A 17,557-nucleotide genomic window follows, 5' to 3' on the forward strand; every position below is an offset into this window, starting at 1 on the left:
TGTCCTTGGATTCGCTGTTGCGGGCAGCTTAGTCAACCTCCGAGATCTGAGCTATGAACTCCGCATCCCCTTCTATCACTTGAACGCGACACCACGCTATATACTTCGAGATAGCAGCACCTATCTCATAAGCTGCCGCATCGCTATGCATCATCTAGTAGACGCTCTTTGGGTTTCTGTAGTGTGTGAAAGTTTCTCAGATCTGTTCTTGTCTCTCACCCGGCATGGCGGCTCTTGCTCGAAGCCGCCTTTACACCGAGAACGTGTCAACGCCATGTCTACTTATATCAGGTTTCCATTTGATCAATCGAATAATCCTTCTGATCCAGCCTTCCTCACTCACTCAGAAGACACGTGTCTGAGCTACAAGTGTCACTGCCTCTACATACCATCAGCGCTACTCCTACTCCGCTGACTCACGAAACACAATCGCGATACTGCTTCAGAAGAATAATGTTTATGCATCCTTCACCAGGTAGCCTTGTACAATACCGAGCGTCCGGGTTATTCCTTCCACTATGGCCGGCAGTGATTTGTACAGATGACATGGCACCAAAAGAGGTTGTGCGCGCCCGCCCGGCTGGGTACGTAACGCTGCTATTGAAGTTGGGCGACAATTTAGAGTTGTAAGAGCCTAGAGATTGAGAGATATGTTAGCTTCGCTAATATAAGTAGTCGCTGGGCGCTTACCACGGAAATGAGCAACTACAATCCATTCGTACCCTTCAGGCACGAAGAGATTGTGGGTAACACACCCGGCTTGGGTAACGCCTACGAAATGGCGAACAATGCGCTTGAAGCATCACTGGGTCTCGATTACTGGCGAGAACAAGTAACGAATACGACCAGCGATGCTGAATATTCGGAAAGTGAAGCAACTGATTCAGATGGAGACACATGCTCAGAACCAGAAATGAGAAAGGCCCTCCGCTTAAGTCGAGAAGAATTCTATGATAAGCAATCCAAAGAAGAAACTGTGAGAAATGCGAAGCTGCCGACGCCGTCTATATCACCACCTATCCCAGCAAGAGGTCTTGGTAATCAGCGCACTATTGTCCCTGTTGATACGGGCGGCTCCTCGCACTTGTTCACATCTTTCTTCGACAGGACTCTCAGTGGCTTGGATCGTGGTCGTAGAGAACCCATCAGTGATGCCGTTGAAGGCGAAATGTATGTTTATTAGCGAGACCTGTAGATTCCTCGGCTAACAAAGCCCAGTCTTCAAAGCAAGGGGTTTGTCCAAGTTCTCGTTGGACCGAACTCCCAAGTCAGCACACTGCAGAAAGAAAGCATATGGAATCGCCCATACTTTCGCGATCCTAGGTTTGGCGTCAACCTCTTTGACCACAACGACGATGGGATATGGAACCTCCAACACCCTGCTCTTGTCGAGATCGACCCAGAAGATTTCATTTTCGCAGCAGAATACCTTGAAAGCGGTGGTTTTGGTTATCGGTACCCGCAAGATGGCGGCGAAATGGAAGAAGCATTTGCACAATGCGTGTCGGCATGGTTTACTGTGGAGAAGTTGGGCATGTCAGACATGATGGATCATGTCGTCGAGAAGCTGGAAGGATGCATAGAACCAGAAATGCAGGACGTCTTGGTTTTCGCATATCAGGTCTATGTCTCGCAAGACACTGCACTTCCCTCGCAAGTGAGGCTAAAGGATTATCTGGCAATGTATATCGCGGAGAACTGGTGGATTTATTTGGACGACGATAACTTGAGCTCGGACTTCATCGAGAAGCTTAAGAGATTACCAGAGCTGGAGCGAGACATCTACGAGAGAAGGCTTCCAGCGCTGCGTGAGCGTCTCAGTGGAGACCAAGAAAACAGTGAAACCGAAATGGAATAAGTACACAAGATCCTCACAGCTTATTCCTACGATATACCACGTTTTCTTTCATGAGGTGGAATCATATGTGGATAGATTAAGATCTTGCATTCCTTGCAACAAGGAAGGACTAGACCACTTTCATCATTGCTGGTGATCAAGCTAGTTGAGAAAAGCTATTTCTTTCGCCAATCATGGTGCAATAGGAAACTCATTGAAATGATCTTATTGAAATGTGAAAATCGAACGACTATTCATCACTCTTCGTAGTGTCGTAAAGAACTGAGAGACAACCTCAGTCAGAGTCGCTTTCAAACTCAGGAACGTTCGGGTCTTCATTCAAATGGTTAGCAGAATACCTTGTTTGTCGCAAGTCCATCGAGCGAACACGTACCTCTAAGTGCCATGTACTCCAACGTACCACCAGCCTTCTCCACAAGGTTATCTCTTATTAGGGTCAGTTCATCTTCCGAAAGCAGCGTATCCGTGTCCGCCATATCTACTGAAAGACGGATGCCTTGATTGCCCGGTCCCAGCCTTGATACAAAATCTAGGAGACCATCCATGGTGAATTTCGATATACCGGAGATGGTGACGGTGCGAAGGTTCGGTAGACTCGCCAAATGAGGTAGTACAATGTCGTTTAGCTCCAAACCGCTGACGTATAGATCCTCTAGCAGAGTGAGATCAGCGATGATGGTGATAAGATGTTCGTCCCGCAAGACCTCGGGGAGGATGAGGTGCAGATCCCGCAACTCTGTCAGTTGTTTTAAGGAGTCCACGAGGATGTCCAAGTCGTCTCGAAACATGCCATCAGTATCGCCACTCAGAAACAGCACCCTCAAGGATGATTGTTGGTGTACCAGAGCTTGGTGAAACGTCTTGTGATCTTTCAGTGTGTACGAATCTATCTCCAGGCTGCTGAGTTGTATCTTCTCTTCCAATAGCACGGGCGTGATGAGTGCGGCTCCGGATTGCAATTTCGAGAAGCTAAGTCGCTGGAGGCCGGCGCACTTGCGTAACCAGGCGGTTGTTTCGAGAAAGATATCGTGCTCTGTTGCTTCCAAGTCTACAGTACCATGGATATCCTCGATGCGAAGTGTCTTCAGAGCTATGCATCCTTGCAGTAACGACAGATGCGGTATGGAATCGTTAGACACGCATAGTCTCAGATCTTCGAGTGAGTTTCCATGGTGATTGAGAGCCAGGAGTGTTTCGGCGCCTGCCTTGACGTCGCTGATCGTTTGGAGTGTCTGGAGTGTGTTTGGCCGCATCGAGGAAAGGAACTTGGCGAACTTGTGATCATTGTCTTCGGAGACCCAGGTATAGATCATAAGAGATCTAAATTGTGGACAATGGTTGTTGATGGACGCGTGGACCAATTCATCCTCTAGAGGCTTTCCGTCCCATAGTTCGAGGCTTGAGAGGCGAGGAAGGCGGGGCGTCCATCGCACAAGAGCGCCAGGGTGTACTAAATTTTGTCAGATCATTCGCGATATCAGAGAAATTCAGGTCCACTTGCGTTCACCACTGATCATCTCGAGTGTTGGAGTGTGCTGCGTAACCACTGTTCTATGTTACTAGTACATCCTGACGGCATTGCACATTAGTCATACCTTCGCCAATTGCATCGATTATATCCGCCGTCTTTATTCGTGTGTATTTTCTGCCTTTGATGTTTGTCCCTGTTTCAATCTTTTCGAATTGCTTCAACGGCCCCGAGAAGAATTGCCTGAATCGAGATCAGAATTGGCGATGCCTATTAGGGAGCTTTGCTTACTTGGAGACCTTCGCACGGAACTGATCATCGTCAAGGAGATATCCCAGATCGCGAAAGTCTAATGACTTGATGTAACGACAGTATGGGAAAAGTGTAACGTCGAGACTGGATGCGACGATTGAACGCCAGAGAATTGACCATTTCTGTATCGTAAGAAGCTTGGTAGCAGCTGGCAAACCATAGAGATCTTCTCCCCCGCCTCGGACAGGAGCCAGATGATGGGATCTTAGGCTTGTGTTAGTAAAGTGGCGATCAATTAGCGAGCCCAGTGCAACATACTTGTACAGATAAGTCAATGCAGGTACGGCGAGAGCACGGCTGGCACAAGCACAGTTAAAGAGCGTGTCGAATTGTTCTTGATTGGCAAGTTCTTCGCACAGAAGATGCAAAACATCGTCTGGGAGTGCTGACTGAGTCATATTGATTAAATCGACAATGGCTGGAGTCGCTCTCAAGAAAGTGACTGGGTGTGCTGCTGTCCCCGTAGAAGTAGGCGCGATGATGTCAATACGCTAGCGCGATTTTGACGCGCTCTTTCCGCTTTCGGTGGCTCTTCGCGATCCGACACCAATATCTCACCAGGATGCGAGCATTTCCGGATAGACACAATGGTTACCCTCAACTTCACCCTAACACCGGAGGCCGCGTCTAAGATTCATGACCTGCTCGTGTGCCTAGGCAAGTTCAGCGAGACCGTGGCAATCGAAGCGCGTCGCGAAAAGGTTGGTTTGCCGCTCTTGTTCTGTTCAGTTTGGCATCTCATACGTTCTGCATCAGTTCACATTTACCGCTCTCAACTCTTCGAAATCCGCCTACGGCGCCATTACGCTAGATGGCCGGCAATTTTTCGCCAACTACAAGTGCGTGCCAACCCATGGCGGACCTGACGGCCGCTTTACCTGCAGCATGTACACAAAAGCACTCTTGTCGGTCTTCAAAAGCCGTTTGTATGACCCACTGGGGCGCGACGGCGCAATCGATCGCTGTGAAGTTAGCGTGCAAGAGCGGGAGAACGAGACACAATGTCGATTCATCGTCAAGATGGTGTGCAACCAGGGCGTCATCAAGACCTACAAACTCACGTATGAAGCTGTCGACATTATGCACGCGCTGTTTGATCGCAGTATAGCGAGAAACAGGTGGAACATGAATGCCGGCGCTATGAAGGAATATGTTGAGTACTTTGGTACCAAAACTGAAATGCTCGATATTTTTACTAGTGGAGACGGCCGCTGCATCTTTAAGAGCTACACAGAAAAGATCTCGAATGGGAAGGAGATCTTAAAGCATCCAATTGTCACTGCTGTCGCGGTCCACACATCCGATTTTGAACGATTCACTGTCCAACCGGGCATGCATATCATTATCAGCGTCAAAGACTTCAAAGCGATCGTTGTTCATGCAGACACACTGAAGACAAGCTTGAGGGCTTTTTACTCTCAACCAACGCGACCGCTACAGTTCAGCTATGGGTGCGATGGGTTGCTTTGTGAGTTCACGCTAATGACTTCGGGCGACTACAACGGAGCTCCGCCAACACCTGCGCCGCAAGCGATGAGCAGCAGAAAAACATCCCGCACTGCATCAACGAACACATCAGAACGCGGACAGGGTCGTGGCTTCCGATCTGACATGCCTCCGCCTATGCAACCAGCATCACGACGCGATGGGTCCGGCCGACTACGGAATCCAGGATCCCGCCAAGCCTCCACAGCGCAAGCACAGCCTGCCCGTCAGGATTCTGACAGCCTGTTCGTTCCGGAGGACGAAGATGCAGCGTGGGCACCTCTTGACTATGATAAAGAAGAGACGTTAGGCTGGGATGCGAGTGCCAACCACGACGCATCGGCTTTCCCAACATTTACAGACAGCGGCGGTGTGCCAAGGACAAACACAACGGATAACAGCGAGGTTTTTGAGCCTACCCAGCGTGTATCCCAAATCAAGGGACTGTGGTAGCGCTATGGTGTCGATAAACGCAACTCGCAAGTTGAAGTAAACAAAGAAGAATAAGCTACTGTTGCAGAAGAACGTCTCATGCTTCAATAAAACCTGTTCAAGAAGTAGTATACTACCGTTTCAACTAATGTTTCTCTGGTCAACTGTATAACGGTGTAATTTGTCGATTACACTCAACTTGCCGCAAAGTCATTAGGATTAGCTTCCGGAAACGTGCTGTTTCAAGCAGAGTAGATGCGAGAACACCTTCAGGTATGTCTCAAGCCATTGTGGCTGTATTGTGGATGGATGCTGAGTCGGTTGTGAAAGGGGCAAAGAAGAACAGTCTGGTAGGGTTGTCGCCATTTGCGTGCCCAATAAGCTGGACGATACTCTTAGGAAACCGTAACGACGATGATGGCGACATGTGTGCCGGTCGGCTTACGCAACCCTTGCGACATCTTCTCGTTTATGTATTCGTCCATTGTATTCCAGAGTCCATGTTACGTACGATATTTTTCCGGACAATGTGGTTCTGCAATGTTCATACCACAAATAGGTTCCTCTGCAGGCAATACCGTTAGCACCGACGTGACCATAGCCCATTATATATTGCGAGGGATTATACGCACATGTGTATAACTTCGTGTAAGTAACCCGCTACAGCGTCGGGCATGCAGCTTTCATGCCTTGCGGCAGCAACAAGATGTGAGTCAATGACGTCGAGCTCGCGTACGCGTATCCGCGGATGGTGGGGCTGGCTGGAGAAAATGATACGGACAGTCCTGCTTCTACGTCCAGACCAGTGGAAAGCAACACCTTCATACTCTTTTCGATCGACAATGACACTGAAACGCATTCTGGTAATCGCTGGCTCGGACAGTTCGGGTGGGGCGTACGTACGCGTGCATGCATCCGCCCTTTATCAGCCACACACCACTAACGATCCTGCCACACCAACAGCGGACTAGAAGCCGATCAGAAGGTCATCGCGGCCCATGGCTGCTATGCTATGACTGCTACGACTGCATTGACTGCGCAGAACACGCTCGGCGTACACGATATACACCACACGCCGCCGGACTTCGTGCGGAAGCAAATTGACGCTGTTTGTGAAGATGTTGGTGTGGATGTGGTCAAGACTGGTAAGACTATGATTATAAAGGACTATCTGATTGATGAATGCGCTGATGAAACACAGGCATGCTTGCCTCCCCCGAGACAATCTTGATTACTGCAGACGCTTTCAGGAGATATAAGATTAACACCACTGTTATTGACCCTGTATGTAGTAGGTTGCATTTCGATGCTCTTAGGTACAGTTCTTATAGCTTTCATTGTGAGCTGACCACATTGAAAGGTAATGGTGTCGACATCGGGCTCACAGCTCCTTCCTGAAACCGCTATCTCAACACTAATTCAACACCTCCTGCCTTGCACTACACTTCTCACTCCGAACCTTCCCGAGGCACAGCTGCTGCTTAAAACCGCTGGCTTGAATCTCTCTGATCCTCAAAACGTCGAAGACATCGTCTCTATAGCACATCAAATCCAGTCACTCGGACCAAAATGGGTATTGTTAAAGGGTGGCCATCTACCATTGACACACGGCCGCGTAGTAACCACACAAGACAGCGAGAAAGAAGTTGTTTTGAACATACTTGTAGGTGATAGTGGAGTCACGATACTGGAAAGCCCCTATCTGCAGTCAAAAAACACGCATGGAACCGGATGTTCGTTAGCATCCGCTATTGCATGTAATTTGGCTAAGGGAATGTCGATGGTCAAGGCGGTGAAGAAGGCAAATCTGTATGTTGAAGCAGGAATCAAGACAGCCGTCGACTTGGGACAGGGAAGTGGCCCAATCAACCACTTCCATTCAGTATACATGCTGCCTTTCACACCAGGGAATTTTATCAGTTACCTGCTGGATCGGGATGATGTGCAAAAGCCGTGGAAAGAGTATACTCAGCACGATTTTGTGCAGAGTATGGGTTCTGGGACATTGCCAGTGGAGAAATTTATGTACTACCTGGTACAAGACTACCTTTTCTTGGTAAGTACACATGCTGTCATGTTTCACTTCATACAGACAGCAGAGTAGCTGACAGATGCGGAGGTTCAATTTGCAAGAGCGAACGCACTATCTGCATACAAGTCAAGCAACCTGAAAGATATCGGCCGCTCCGTGCAACAGGTCGTCACCCTCCAAGAAGAGATACAGCTGCATATCGACTTCTGTAAAGGATACGGACTGTCAGAAGCTGATATCATCAACGAAGAAGAGGACCAAGCCACTACAGCATACACACGCTATGTCCTCGACATCGGCATGTCGCAAGACTATCTCGCCTTACAGATCGCCCTTCTCCCCTGCCTCATCGGTTACGGTATCATTGCTAAACGTCTCTATGAAGATCCCAGCACTGTAAGGGTGGGAAGCAAGTACTGGAAGTGGATTGAGCAATACGTAGCAGAGGAATACAGGGAGGCGATGATGAGGGGGAGTGAGCTGGTAGAGAGACATGCCGAAGGACTAAGTCCGAGCAGAGTCGAAGAGTTAGCTGGCATCTTCATACACGCCACAAATGTGAGTATTTTGATGGAGATGATAGATGATGGTTTGCTAATGCTACAAAGATGGAGAGAGGCTTCTGGGACATGGGCCTCAGAGCTGGCGAGGAAGGAAAGTGAGTATGGAAGGACCTGTGATGCAGCTGGAGGCTGCACGAGACGGATGCAATCATAAGCGTCGTCAGAGTATCATTCCTCAGCATACTCGATCCTGCGTCTGTAGTCTAGGTTAAACAAGATCAAAAGCGAAAACGTACGTGCTTTCATCCCAGGTCTGAAACTAGGCATCAGAGCTTGCAATATGCGGGTCATGATGGAGTTTTCTCCATAGCCACCCAGATGCGAGACCCACAGTGGCGAGATGTTTGTCGGTGTTCCTTGGTGCGCTTCCCCGGGCTGATAACGGCAAGCTCCGCGCTTACCCAACTGGGCGAGACCCTGGCCCTAGCGGCGCTAGCGTCTCAAAAAATGTGCAAGCGCAACAGAGGCAAGGCAACTTTTCCTGTCGCGTTCTGCCCTCTGACTTCCTCTCACTCCAACTCACATCCTCTACTATTTGTGCTTCTTCTACCGCACAACACGCGACATCTGTACAGTCGCTCTACTACATTTAATATTCCCTCGTAGTCTCCAGATTACGATACACACTCCCTCAGACTCGACCGGTTCCCCTTTCACACCAGTCCCTACAAAACACTCGCACATCATGTCTTACGGCGGCGGCGGTTACGGTGGTGGTGGTGGAGGATACGGCGGCGGCGGCGGTCGCGGCGGTGACCGCGGCTACTCGAACGGGTACGAAAACAGCAATGCTGGATATGAGTCTTACAACAACTCGACAAGCCACTATGCATCGTACGGGTAGGACGATACACTCCCTTCACACGGGAGAGGCATCACAGTCGCGGTTCTTGGACAGCCCTCCATCTGCTACATTTCTTCTTACAATTCTGCGCGCAGCCCGAGTCCCATCGTCCTGCCTGGTCGGCTGTCTCTTACAGCTAAGGCGGACGGTAGCGTACTCTTTGCGACAGCGTAGAATTCCCCATCTATCACTCATTCCATCTCATCAACCTTTGCTAACATCTATCTAGTGGCGGCTACGGCGGCGGTTCCAACGGCTACTCCGGTGGTGGAGGCGGCTACGGAGGAGGTGGTGGTTATGGTGGAGGCGGCTTTGGCGGTGGTCGCGATGGCGGTGACCGCATGTCGCAACTCGGCCAGGGCCTGAAGCAGCAATCATGGGGTACGTTCTACATCCGCCCTTGCAAACTCAGCGCAATACTAACGTTTTCTAGACCTCGACACCATGCCCAAATTCGAAAAGTCTTTCTACAAGGAGGACCCCGCTGTTACTGCGCGTTCAGCCGCTGAGGTTGCCGAATACCGCAAGGAGCACCAGATGACCGTCAAGGGTGAGAACATCCCCAAGCCCGTCACAACTTTCGACGAGGCTGGCTTCCCATCCTACGTGATGAACGAGGTCAAGGCTCAGGGTTTCGCAAAGCCCACTGCTATTCAGGCTCAGGGTTGGCCCATGGCTCTCTCTGGTCGCGACGTTGTTGGTGTTGCCGAGACTGGTTCCGGAAAGACGCTTACCTACTGTCTTCCTGCTATCGTCCACATCAACGCTCAGCCTCTGCTCGCCCCTGGTGACGGCCCTATCGTCCTGATCCTCGCCCCCACTCGTGAGCTTGCTGTCCAAATTCAACAAGAGATCAGCAAGTTCGGAAAATCCTCGCGCATCCGAAACACCTGCGTCTACGGAGGTGTCCCCAAGGGTCCCCAGATCCGTGACCTTGCACGCGGTGTCGAGGTGTGCATCGCCACACCCGGACGTCTCATCGACATGCTTGAGGCGGGCAAGACCAACCTCCGCCGTGTTACCTACCTGGTTCTCGACGAGGCTGACCGCATGCTTGACATGGGTTTCGAGCCTCAAATCCGCAAGATTATTGGTCAAATTCGTCCTGACCGTCAAACCTGCATGTGGTCCGCTACATGGCCCAAGGAAGTCCGCCAGCTTGCTGCCGACTACCAAAAGGACTGGATCCAGGTCAACATCGGTTCCATGGATCTGTCTGCTAACCACCGCATTCAACAAATCGTTGAGGTCTGCACCGAATTCGAGAAGCGTGACCGCATGGCCAAGCACCTCGAGACTATCATGAGCGACAAGGACAACAAGATTTTGATCTTCACAGGCACCAAGCGCGTTGCTGACGAGATCACCCGATTCCTTCGTCAGGACGGCTGGCCGGCACTTTGTAAGTTTGACTGCAACATCCGTTACGAGCATTGCTAACCCATCTCTAGCCATTCACGGTGACAAGCAGCAGAACGAGCGCGACTGGGTCTTGAACGAATTCAAGACGGGCAAGAGCCCCATCATGGTTGCCACCGACGTGGCTTCCCGTGGTATCGGTATGATTGCAAACCCCCAACACTCCCCCCTCCTCACCTCCCCAACTATTATTATGCGTGAACTGCCATTGTGCTCTGCTTAGGTCGTCTTGTGCGCTTGTTACACTCGCTTCCATGACATCGTCCAGGGCTTGCATCTCTCTCGAATCTGATCCCCAGGGATCCTTGGTCACGCTGGCGAAGCTTTTAGTCTTCGCTATCATCTGTTTCTGGTATTACCAAGGTATTACTGAAGCAAGCTGCTTGAGATACTTGACTTCTACAAGTCGCACTCTCTTCCAAGGGTTTCTGGACCAGGAGACATCCACAGCCTTTCCACTGGACTTGATGCCGTGATCTTCGTCGTAGCGCACAGAGACGGTTGCATGCAACATACAGCAGCTTCACGCGATCCAATCATGATCGTCGTTTGCTTGTTCCTTTTATCAGTCACTAACCTTTGCTCTTCAAGATGTCCGCAACATTACTCACGTGTTCAACTATGACTACCCGAACAACTCGGAGGACTATGTCCACCGTATTGGTCGTACTGGTCGTGCTGGCGCTAACGGTACTGCCATCACCCTCTTCACTACAGACAGTATGTATCCCCGCACTCCGACCATACACGCAAATCACTAACAGCTTCATTAGACTCCAAGCAAGCTCGTGATCTCGTCCAGATTCTCACAGAGTCCAAGCAGCAGATCGATCCTCGCTTGCACGAGATGGCCCGCTACGGTGGTGGCGGCGGTGGTGGTGGTCGCTGGGGAGGTGGCCGCGGCCGTGGCGGAGGCCGTGGCGGACGTGGTGGTAGGTGGTAGAAGTCCTTTCGACAACAAGCGAGACCTAACGCCAATCTCAGGCTGGACCGGAGGTAACAGCGATCCCATCCGCAACAGCCGCTGGTGATCACTTTATCCATCGCGCTTGCTTATCGCCTTGTCAGAACGATGAGCTTTCATTCCACCAACCTGATTTCGGCGTTGGCGGTAATCGTTTCGGATTTACCTCATGTTTCATCCAATTTCCAAGCACGACGGAAGACTCTGGTTCTGTCGTACGCTGATACCCCATGGACAGAATTTTGATCTTTATGCAAGGATACGATGTCAGTATGGCAGCATGGTTCTTTCACATATTAGACTGGCATGGTTTTGTTTTCCTCTATCGAGGTTGCGCATATTTAGCAACCCTTCGTGACCACTCGGTCGCTTTGCATCATGGTGCTGGTGGCGTTCATACTCAGAAAAAGTTTCTGTCAAAGTAATAGCGATATAGAATACACGTACTTCGTATCTGATTCATGGTGCTTTACTTGACTTGGGTGCCTTCTATTGATTGCTTATGCTGGATGGGTAATGCACCCTTCGCGTCTGATCATTTACTATACTATTTGATTCTTATCTTTGTTATCTCTTACTGTTGGTCAATGGCGATCAGATTCATGTTGGCCCACTTCTCTATGTTCTTCGAATATGCGACTTTTTCTCCCACCTGTGGGTGAATTTTGGTAAACATGCCACGACGTCGTGCACACTACTTGGGACAGATGAGTGCATTCACCCTACTCGGGTCTTGCAAGAAGCATCATATACAATAGCAAGATAAGTTCCAGCGAAAGTAGTGATCATACAAGCCATTTTGTAATCTTGATTGTTGTAAGAGAAACCATCACCTTCGACTAGGTGGTCGCATTTTGTGGAGAGTTGTACACATCCCAATCTTTTCCCAGACGACTGTGTGCGAAGAACATACTAGTTTAATGTTGCGAAGCAAGATCGACAGATAATGGGGAGGACATGTAACCATACCAATGCGATACGGTGAGCAAATCAATATTGTCGGAGCATTGATATACGTAGTGGACTATGATCTCCTAACATTTTACACAAAGACATCCTGACGAGATATAATGTATATGTCGCGCCGTTATGCAACGCTCTATTCATCGACTGTAAACCACCAATAAATGCAATCGAACATGTGGTGTCTTTAAGAGATCATAGAAAATTTCATTTCCCTCTTTGAGACGGTATTCCCACTGGTTGTACCTGACGGCATTCATACCTTTGTCCATCTTCATGACGCAGCAAGTGCTGCGGGGGAGACAAAGTCCATGGTGAGAATCATGCGCAATCCCATTGTTACCTTGGGACGCCCACGATTGCCTTCGGGTAAGGGAAGGCAATCGGGTAGGGGGTCGTAAACAACGATGGAAGGTGCCTGGGCTGCACCGGCCCCGCTATAGTTAACTTGAGATATCCAGTCATAGAGTTGTCGACGTCTAGTAATAGCCACTTTTCCATGAATCGCCGCGGAGTTCCTCATACGGAGACATATGGATGCAGAAAGTACATTGTGGAGTGGGATATGATTAAGTGGTAGCGAGGAAAACACAACAGATATGTACAGGATCGTCACAGAAAGCTTCACCGTGTACTTATAAGGGGGGATGACCAGGTGAAATCATGTAGGTGACGCAAGATGGCGGTCGCAATGAGCAGCTAGAGTGGAAATGATACTTGAACTCGAATAGAGCAGGGAACTGGAGAGGCTTGGCTATTGTTTATGTTGAGACTGTTGTAACGGTACGCAGGGTCCATACCATAGTCACTTGATCACACGTATGACCTTACAGAACCTAATAGAAAGCGCACGACCGTCGACATCAATTGAAGACCTCTTCTCTGATTCGTTTATAGGACTGCATACATAACAGGGGTGCTGGTACTTGACACAAAGAATGCGATGTTTGTTGAGGAGCGTGCGCAATATCCAGACGATATTGTCCGGTGCATAGCAAACATGGTCATCGGCCTCGCAAACCGAGTCCCTGAGACAGAAATCACAAAGGACGCGTATACGACCATATAGCGTGGCAGCCAGATCAAGAGACACGACGGGTATCTTTACCAGACCCATTGCTCGGTAAAGGAGACCATGGTAACAGCATTACAGGAGTCGATAGAGTCAATGTAGAATTACCGATGTGAAGAGGAGGAAGACGTAACCCACGGCGCTTCTTCGCTATCAAACGGAACCATCGATAGGGAGGCCCGAATGACGACCACCATAGGGCTGAATTCGCAAAATCCTTCCATGTGTAGAAGTCCAAGAAGAGGGAACAGTGGCAGAACAGCCAAGAGACTTCTACCATTCATGTTATGCTATGTCTGAAATGACTTGTAACTTGCTCAATGATATGACAAGCAATAGATGTCGACAGTACGAGTGGAGTAGAGATAGAGTGAAATGTAGGATTAACCCGAAAAAGACCGGGCATTGAGACGGTGGCTGGGAGCGGCCGCAGGCCAGTTGACGATCGCTGTCATGGCGCAAGACGCGATCGTGTTGTTGCAGCGGATGATTCGCTTGTGCGGGAAGGATGATGGCACGAATGTACTTCAAGCGTACTGTAGTCTTTCTAGGCTGATCGATGTGATCCACGGAAGCGAAAGCAAGTCTCGAAGAAGAAGCTGTTTATGCTCCTTACCTGACGAGGAATCGTGGTCTAGTGCCAGTGTCGTGCAGTAGCGGGATCGATCTCAACATCAGTCTGGAGGAGACTACTCGCTTTCTGATTGTGGAGCGACACTACGCAACCATGACCATGAGGTACCCCCTCCAGCTCGCACAAAGCCAAGAGGACTGGCCAACTATCATGTACCCACCGATATTGATGTTCGCCGGTGTAGCCGGTGATAGACATCACCACTGTGGTTGTTGGCACACTTTCAAGTTTTTCATGGAGTCAGCTTCCAGCGGAGGATGGTCCGATCGAAGACCTTCTACAAGCGAGCACGGCGATGTGAATAGAGGTTTCGTTGATGTGCTCAAGAACCATGTGGATGTGCCCTGTAATGACACCAGGCAGGGCTATCCCGAGGTTGGCCTGGTCTAGAATGGTACTTGTAAACTATCGTTTTGTTTGAACTTCATGAAATCGAGGCCCATGGGGATCAGCCAAGTCATGCCGACTCAAGATCGGTGCATCCCTGTCGCCGGAACATGAAGCTTGTACGAAACAATTGCTGCTGGAATTGCATCGCCATGAGCAGGGAAGACGTAGCTCAGCACGGTCAAAGCCCCATGACGCAGCTCGTTTTCGCATTCTTTGCTGGGAACTAAATCTGCACGAACTCCAGTTCGGGCAGTGGGTGGCATGTCGCCGGACACTAATGGCTACAGGAATGCATGCTCAACCAGAAAACCGCATCCTGGGGCTAGATCGCGCTATATTCCGGCGAATTGGCGTCCCAGTTTTGGGCTCCGTTTCATCTCCGGAATGTGTAAACTAACGAACAACAAGCTTTATCGATTCTCGATAGGGGCGCGACGTGTTCCAAGTATGGGAAACTGGAGAGGGTTGTCGAAAGCTTGAAGCGGATAGATGCCGAAAGGCATGGATCTTATGACTGCATATTCATGGTCACAAAAGGACCGATCCTGTGGCCAGGCCATCGGGGACAATACACACAAAGAATTGTGTCAAGCGCTTCGCTTGACTCCGAGTCGGGAAGATATGAGAAGAGCGGAATGTGGAGCAAGTCGAGACAGACGAAGATGTCCGTTCAAGGCAGCGCTCAGATCCGCTAACGCGGCGAAGCTATAGGCGGAGAATGTAAGGAAAGAACAGACGAGAGAGAATCCATGAAATGCAGGTGACGACTGGGATTAGGCAAGGTGTGCAGGCCAAGCTCACGCCATGTCGTATCGAGGCAAGCAGACAGAAACGATCTGCGGGCTCCAACGTCGGCCATTCTTCGGCCGCTCTGGGCGCAGCTCCCGCAGGCAACTAGGTAGGGTTCCTGGAAAAAGCATTATTTGTCAAGGAAGATCGTGATTTGGGTGCGCCTACGTTACCGGATGGAGTGGGCCATGATTCTGCGAAATCTGGAGTTATGGCATGCGCATGGCCGTTGTCAATGCCGTAGAGGGTGTATCGGGTGTCACGGCCAATGGCACAGTATGTATGGGACCTTCCAAATAAAAGTGGGTGGGTGCATGCAAAACTATGTCATTACCAAGGTTTGACGCTGCCAGAGAAGGAGCATGGCGGAAAAGACTCGACTTGGGCGAGGTGACAATGTTCAGATAGGCCAAGGCAGATCGGAGAGATTAGGGGACATGTTTACAGCAGTGATGCTGATGCGAGGATGTTGCGAAGGAGCGGGTTACTGAACAAGGAAGGCGCTACAGGACGTTGAGTGACTCGGAAGCAGCGTGATCCGGAGTTCGCACCGGCGTCGCACACAGCATCATACACACGACTAAATGTTGACGTGCATGTGTGCATTCTACCATCACCACCACTACAAACCTTCTGCTCTGCCGTCTTCGTGTACCAGTTCGTAATAGAGCATGATCAGGTGACGATCAGCCTATACCTGCATGTTCATGGGTGTCGACCCCAATACACCGTGTCCTCCTGGTGGGTTTCAGTGGGGGAGGAAGACTGTGCAAAGTGGCAGAGATCCAAGGTTTCTGTAACAAGGGTATCATGCATCCAGGCCCATGACTACAGCACTGCAGGTAGCATGTGGAAGTCGCCTCCGCTTCCTCAATCTAGGGACGGAAGGTATCCCGCTGGCTGCGCGCAATGCCGTGTCAGTTTACGAGAGTTGCGAAGAATTTCGGACATGGGCAGCTGATGCGTATGTGCATTGAGTTGCAGCAGTGACATTGGTTTGACAGTTACCAAGATCTCAAAGTTAGCCCTGCAACCGGCCAGTATAGCATCGGCATACTGACACCTGTAGTGTGAGCGAATTTTATGCTGTCGTCAGCCTTCCTCGTCACCACCGAAGAAGGTCTCACTCACCTTCATAGGACATCTCCGTACGGTTTTCTCCACGTGAGCGACGCACGGCGGATCTATTCCACCGAAGACATGGAACCGCCACAGACCCACATTGGATTGTGGGCAGGGGATGCCCTTGTTGTGTGACTCGCTCGCCCAACTTTCACCAGACATTAGCCGTGGCTAAGAATACGTTGTCTTTGGGACTTAGCAGCAGTGGCTGGGTACTGCGCGGCATGCAATATCCTCACCATTGTCTCTTTGATATTGCAAATCTCAATGTAGCTGCGATGACATAGGCGGTCGGAGTAACAACCGCTGGACTAGTCTTGAGCTGAGTGAATATGTGCAACAGAGTTAGTTGCAGAATGGGACCCAGGTCGTTCTCGGGAAGATTTCAGACTGTGTCTCGGTGCTACAGTACATGCGCTAGAACATTGTGAAAGGGATTAGAAGCATCAGAAGTCTGGAGTTGCTATAGTTTATTCGCGGCGTGGTGTTCGCGCTGTGATCGAGATTACTTCCCGCTCCCGTTCGACGGCGCATGTGCGTGCGATAGCTAGCGGCATCTGTTCGTATGATCCTGGGTCCGATCAGTCTTGGTCTTGCATGCCCAATCATGTAAAAAGTCAGCAAGCTGTTGCTTGAGTTCTGGTGCAGACATTCTACCAGGGAAACAAGCAGAATTCTAGTCGCCAGGGACATGTCAGGCAGGATAGGAACATCTATGACGAGCACATTGATCGGATGTTTGCAGAAACGACCGTGGCATGTGAGTGGCTGGGACTGGGGCTCATCGGATGCGGACAACCGGATCAGGCATAGACCGTGGGGAGGTGTGTACCTGAGCATGTCTTTGAGGCTGTCATTGTTGTCGAAACGGTACATGACTCTTCGGGTTAGTAGCAGAGAAACAGCAGGCCGCTTTGTTGATGCAATGCGACGTGATGGATATGACGAGGAAGGCGGCGGCCCATGGTGCTGCACGACGGATGAGACTGGCACACTGCAGCGTGCAGAAGCAAAGATACACGAGATGTCAGGGACCCACTTTTCGCAGGCTGACAGCAGCGCGACACAATGCTAGCCGACCAACCTTGAACGTTTTGGTGCACTCGAAGCCAAGCGGTTGCAAGGCCCACTAACTTGGAGAGACGCATATATCTTGGGTCTGCTGACAAGAGGGCAAGGGTTGACTGTCATCAGCATAAGAAAAAGTCAC

The 17,557-nt window shown here is 50.2% G+C and overlaps 5 protein-coding genes across 5 annotated transcripts; 3 read left to right on the top strand and 2 right to left on the bottom strand.

The window, feature by feature from the left end:
• Window positions 1-2: 2 nt before the first annotated feature.
• Window positions 3-2,021, top strand: CC77DRAFT_615562 (hypothetical protein). The gene is made up of 3 exons (XM_018532454.1): window positions 3-626; window positions 676-1,170; window positions 1,219-2,021. Exons 1-3 carry the CDS (start codon window positions 454-456, stop codon window positions 1,856-1,858), a joined length of 1,308 nt encoding a protein of 435 aa, XP_018389050.1. The 5' UTR covers window positions 3-453; the 3' UTR covers window positions 1,859-2,021.
• CC77DRAFT_956255 (hypothetical protein) lies at window positions 1,803-4,094 on the bottom strand. The gene is made up of 6 exons (XM_018535503.1): window positions 3,897-4,094; window positions 3,618-3,842; window positions 3,454-3,569; window positions 3,360-3,404; window positions 2,232-3,308; window positions 1,803-2,170 (listed from the first exon to the last, which is right to left on the bottom strand). The coding sequence occupies exons 1-6, from the start codon at window positions 4,034-4,036 to the stop codon at window positions 2,133-2,135; spliced, it is 1,641 nt and encodes a 546-aa protein (XP_018389051.1). The 5' UTR covers window positions 4,037-4,094; the 3' UTR covers window positions 1,803-2,132.
• An 85-nt stretch (window positions 4,095-4,179) lies between these two features.
• On the top strand, window positions 4,180-5,962 carry CC77DRAFT_1017290 (hypothetical protein). The gene is made up of 2 exons (XM_018524380.1): window positions 4,180-4,339; window positions 4,395-5,962. The coding sequence occupies exons 1-2, from the start codon at window positions 4,226-4,228 to the stop codon at window positions 5,574-5,576; spliced, it is 1,296 nt and encodes a 431-aa protein (XP_018389052.1). The 5' UTR covers window positions 4,180-4,225; the 3' UTR covers window positions 5,577-5,962.
• A 435-nt stretch (window positions 5,963-6,397) lies between these two features.
• Window positions 6,398-11,444, top strand: CC77DRAFT_1028648 (hypothetical protein; the record flags this gene model as incomplete). The annotated part of the gene is made up of 14 exons (XM_018526462.1): window positions 6,398-6,450; window positions 6,519-6,700; window positions 6,757-6,839; window positions 6,916-7,611; window positions 7,675-8,145; window positions 8,196-8,245; window positions 8,757-8,990; window positions 9,224-9,375; window positions 9,428-10,242; window positions 10,282-10,396; window positions 10,446-10,553; window positions 11,005-11,133; window positions 11,187-11,345; window positions 11,398-11,444. The coding sequence occupies 14 exons, from the start codon at window positions 6,398-6,400 to the stop codon at window positions 11,442-11,444; spliced, it is 3,294 nt and encodes a 1,097-aa protein (XP_018389053.1).
• A 4,938-nt stretch (window positions 11,445-16,382) lies between these two features.
• CC77DRAFT_1017296 (hypothetical protein) lies at window positions 16,383-17,283 on the bottom strand. Its single transcript, XM_018524381.1, has 2 exons — window positions 16,587-17,283; window positions 16,383-16,495 (listed from the first exon to the last, which is right to left on the bottom strand). The coding sequence occupies exon 1, from the start codon at window positions 17,221-17,223 to the stop codon at window positions 16,765-16,767; it is 459 nt and encodes a 152-aa protein (XP_018389054.1). The 5' UTR covers window positions 17,224-17,283; the 3' UTR covers window positions 16,383-16,495; window positions 16,587-16,764.
• Window positions 17,284-17,557: the final 274 nt, after the last annotated feature.

Source organism: Alternaria alternata (genome assembly GCF_001642055.1).
Source record: "Alternaria alternata strain SRC1lrK2f unplaced genomic scaffold CC77scaffold_4, whole genome shotgun sequence".
Taxonomy (NCBI): Eukaryota; Fungi; Ascomycota; class Dothideomycetes; order Pleosporales; family Pleosporaceae; genus Alternaria; species Alternaria alternata.

What these genes read in the sequence shown, in the direction of transcription:
- CC77DRAFT_1017290 (XM_018524380.1), top strand. Translation starts at nt 4,226, where the DNA reads ATGGTTACCCTCAACTTCACCCTAACACCGGAGGCCGCGTCTAAGATT. An exon ending in TCGAAGCGCGTCGCGAAAAG is followed by an intron (nt 4,340 to 4,394) that starts GTTGGTTTGCCG and finishes GTTCTGCATCAG; the next exon opens with TTCACATTTACCGCTCTCAA.
- CC77DRAFT_615562 (XM_018532454.1), top strand. Translation starts at nt 454, where the DNA reads ATGTTTATGCATCCTTCACCAGGTAGCCTTGTACAATACCGAGCGTCC. An exon ending in TTGGGCGACAATTTAGAGTT is followed by an intron (nt 627 to 675) that starts GTAAGAGCCTAG and finishes TAATATAAGTAG; the next exon opens with TCGCTGGGCGCTTACCACGG. An exon ending in GATGCCGTTGAAGGCGAAAT is followed by an intron (nt 1,171 to 1,218) that starts GTATGTTTATTA and finishes AACAAAGCCCAG; the next exon opens with TCTTCAAAGCAAGGGGTTTG.
- CC77DRAFT_956255 (XM_018535503.1), bottom strand. Translation starts at nt 4,036, where the DNA reads ATGACTCAGTCAGCACTCCCAGACGATGTTTTGCATCTTCTGTGCGAA. An exon ending in GCATTGACTTATCTGTACAA is followed by an intron (nt 3,843 to 3,896) that starts GTATGTTGCACT and finishes CACAAGCCTAAG; the next exon opens with ATCCCATCATCTGGCTCCTG. An exon ending in GGAGTACATGGCACTTAGAG is followed by an intron (nt 2,171 to 2,231) that starts GTACGTGTTCGC and finishes ATTTGAATGAAG; the next exon opens with ACCCGAACGTTCCTGAGTTT.
- CC77DRAFT_1017296 (XM_018524381.1), bottom strand. Translation starts at nt 17,223, where the DNA reads ATGTACCGTTTCGACAACAATGACAGCCTCAAAGACATGCTCAGGTAC.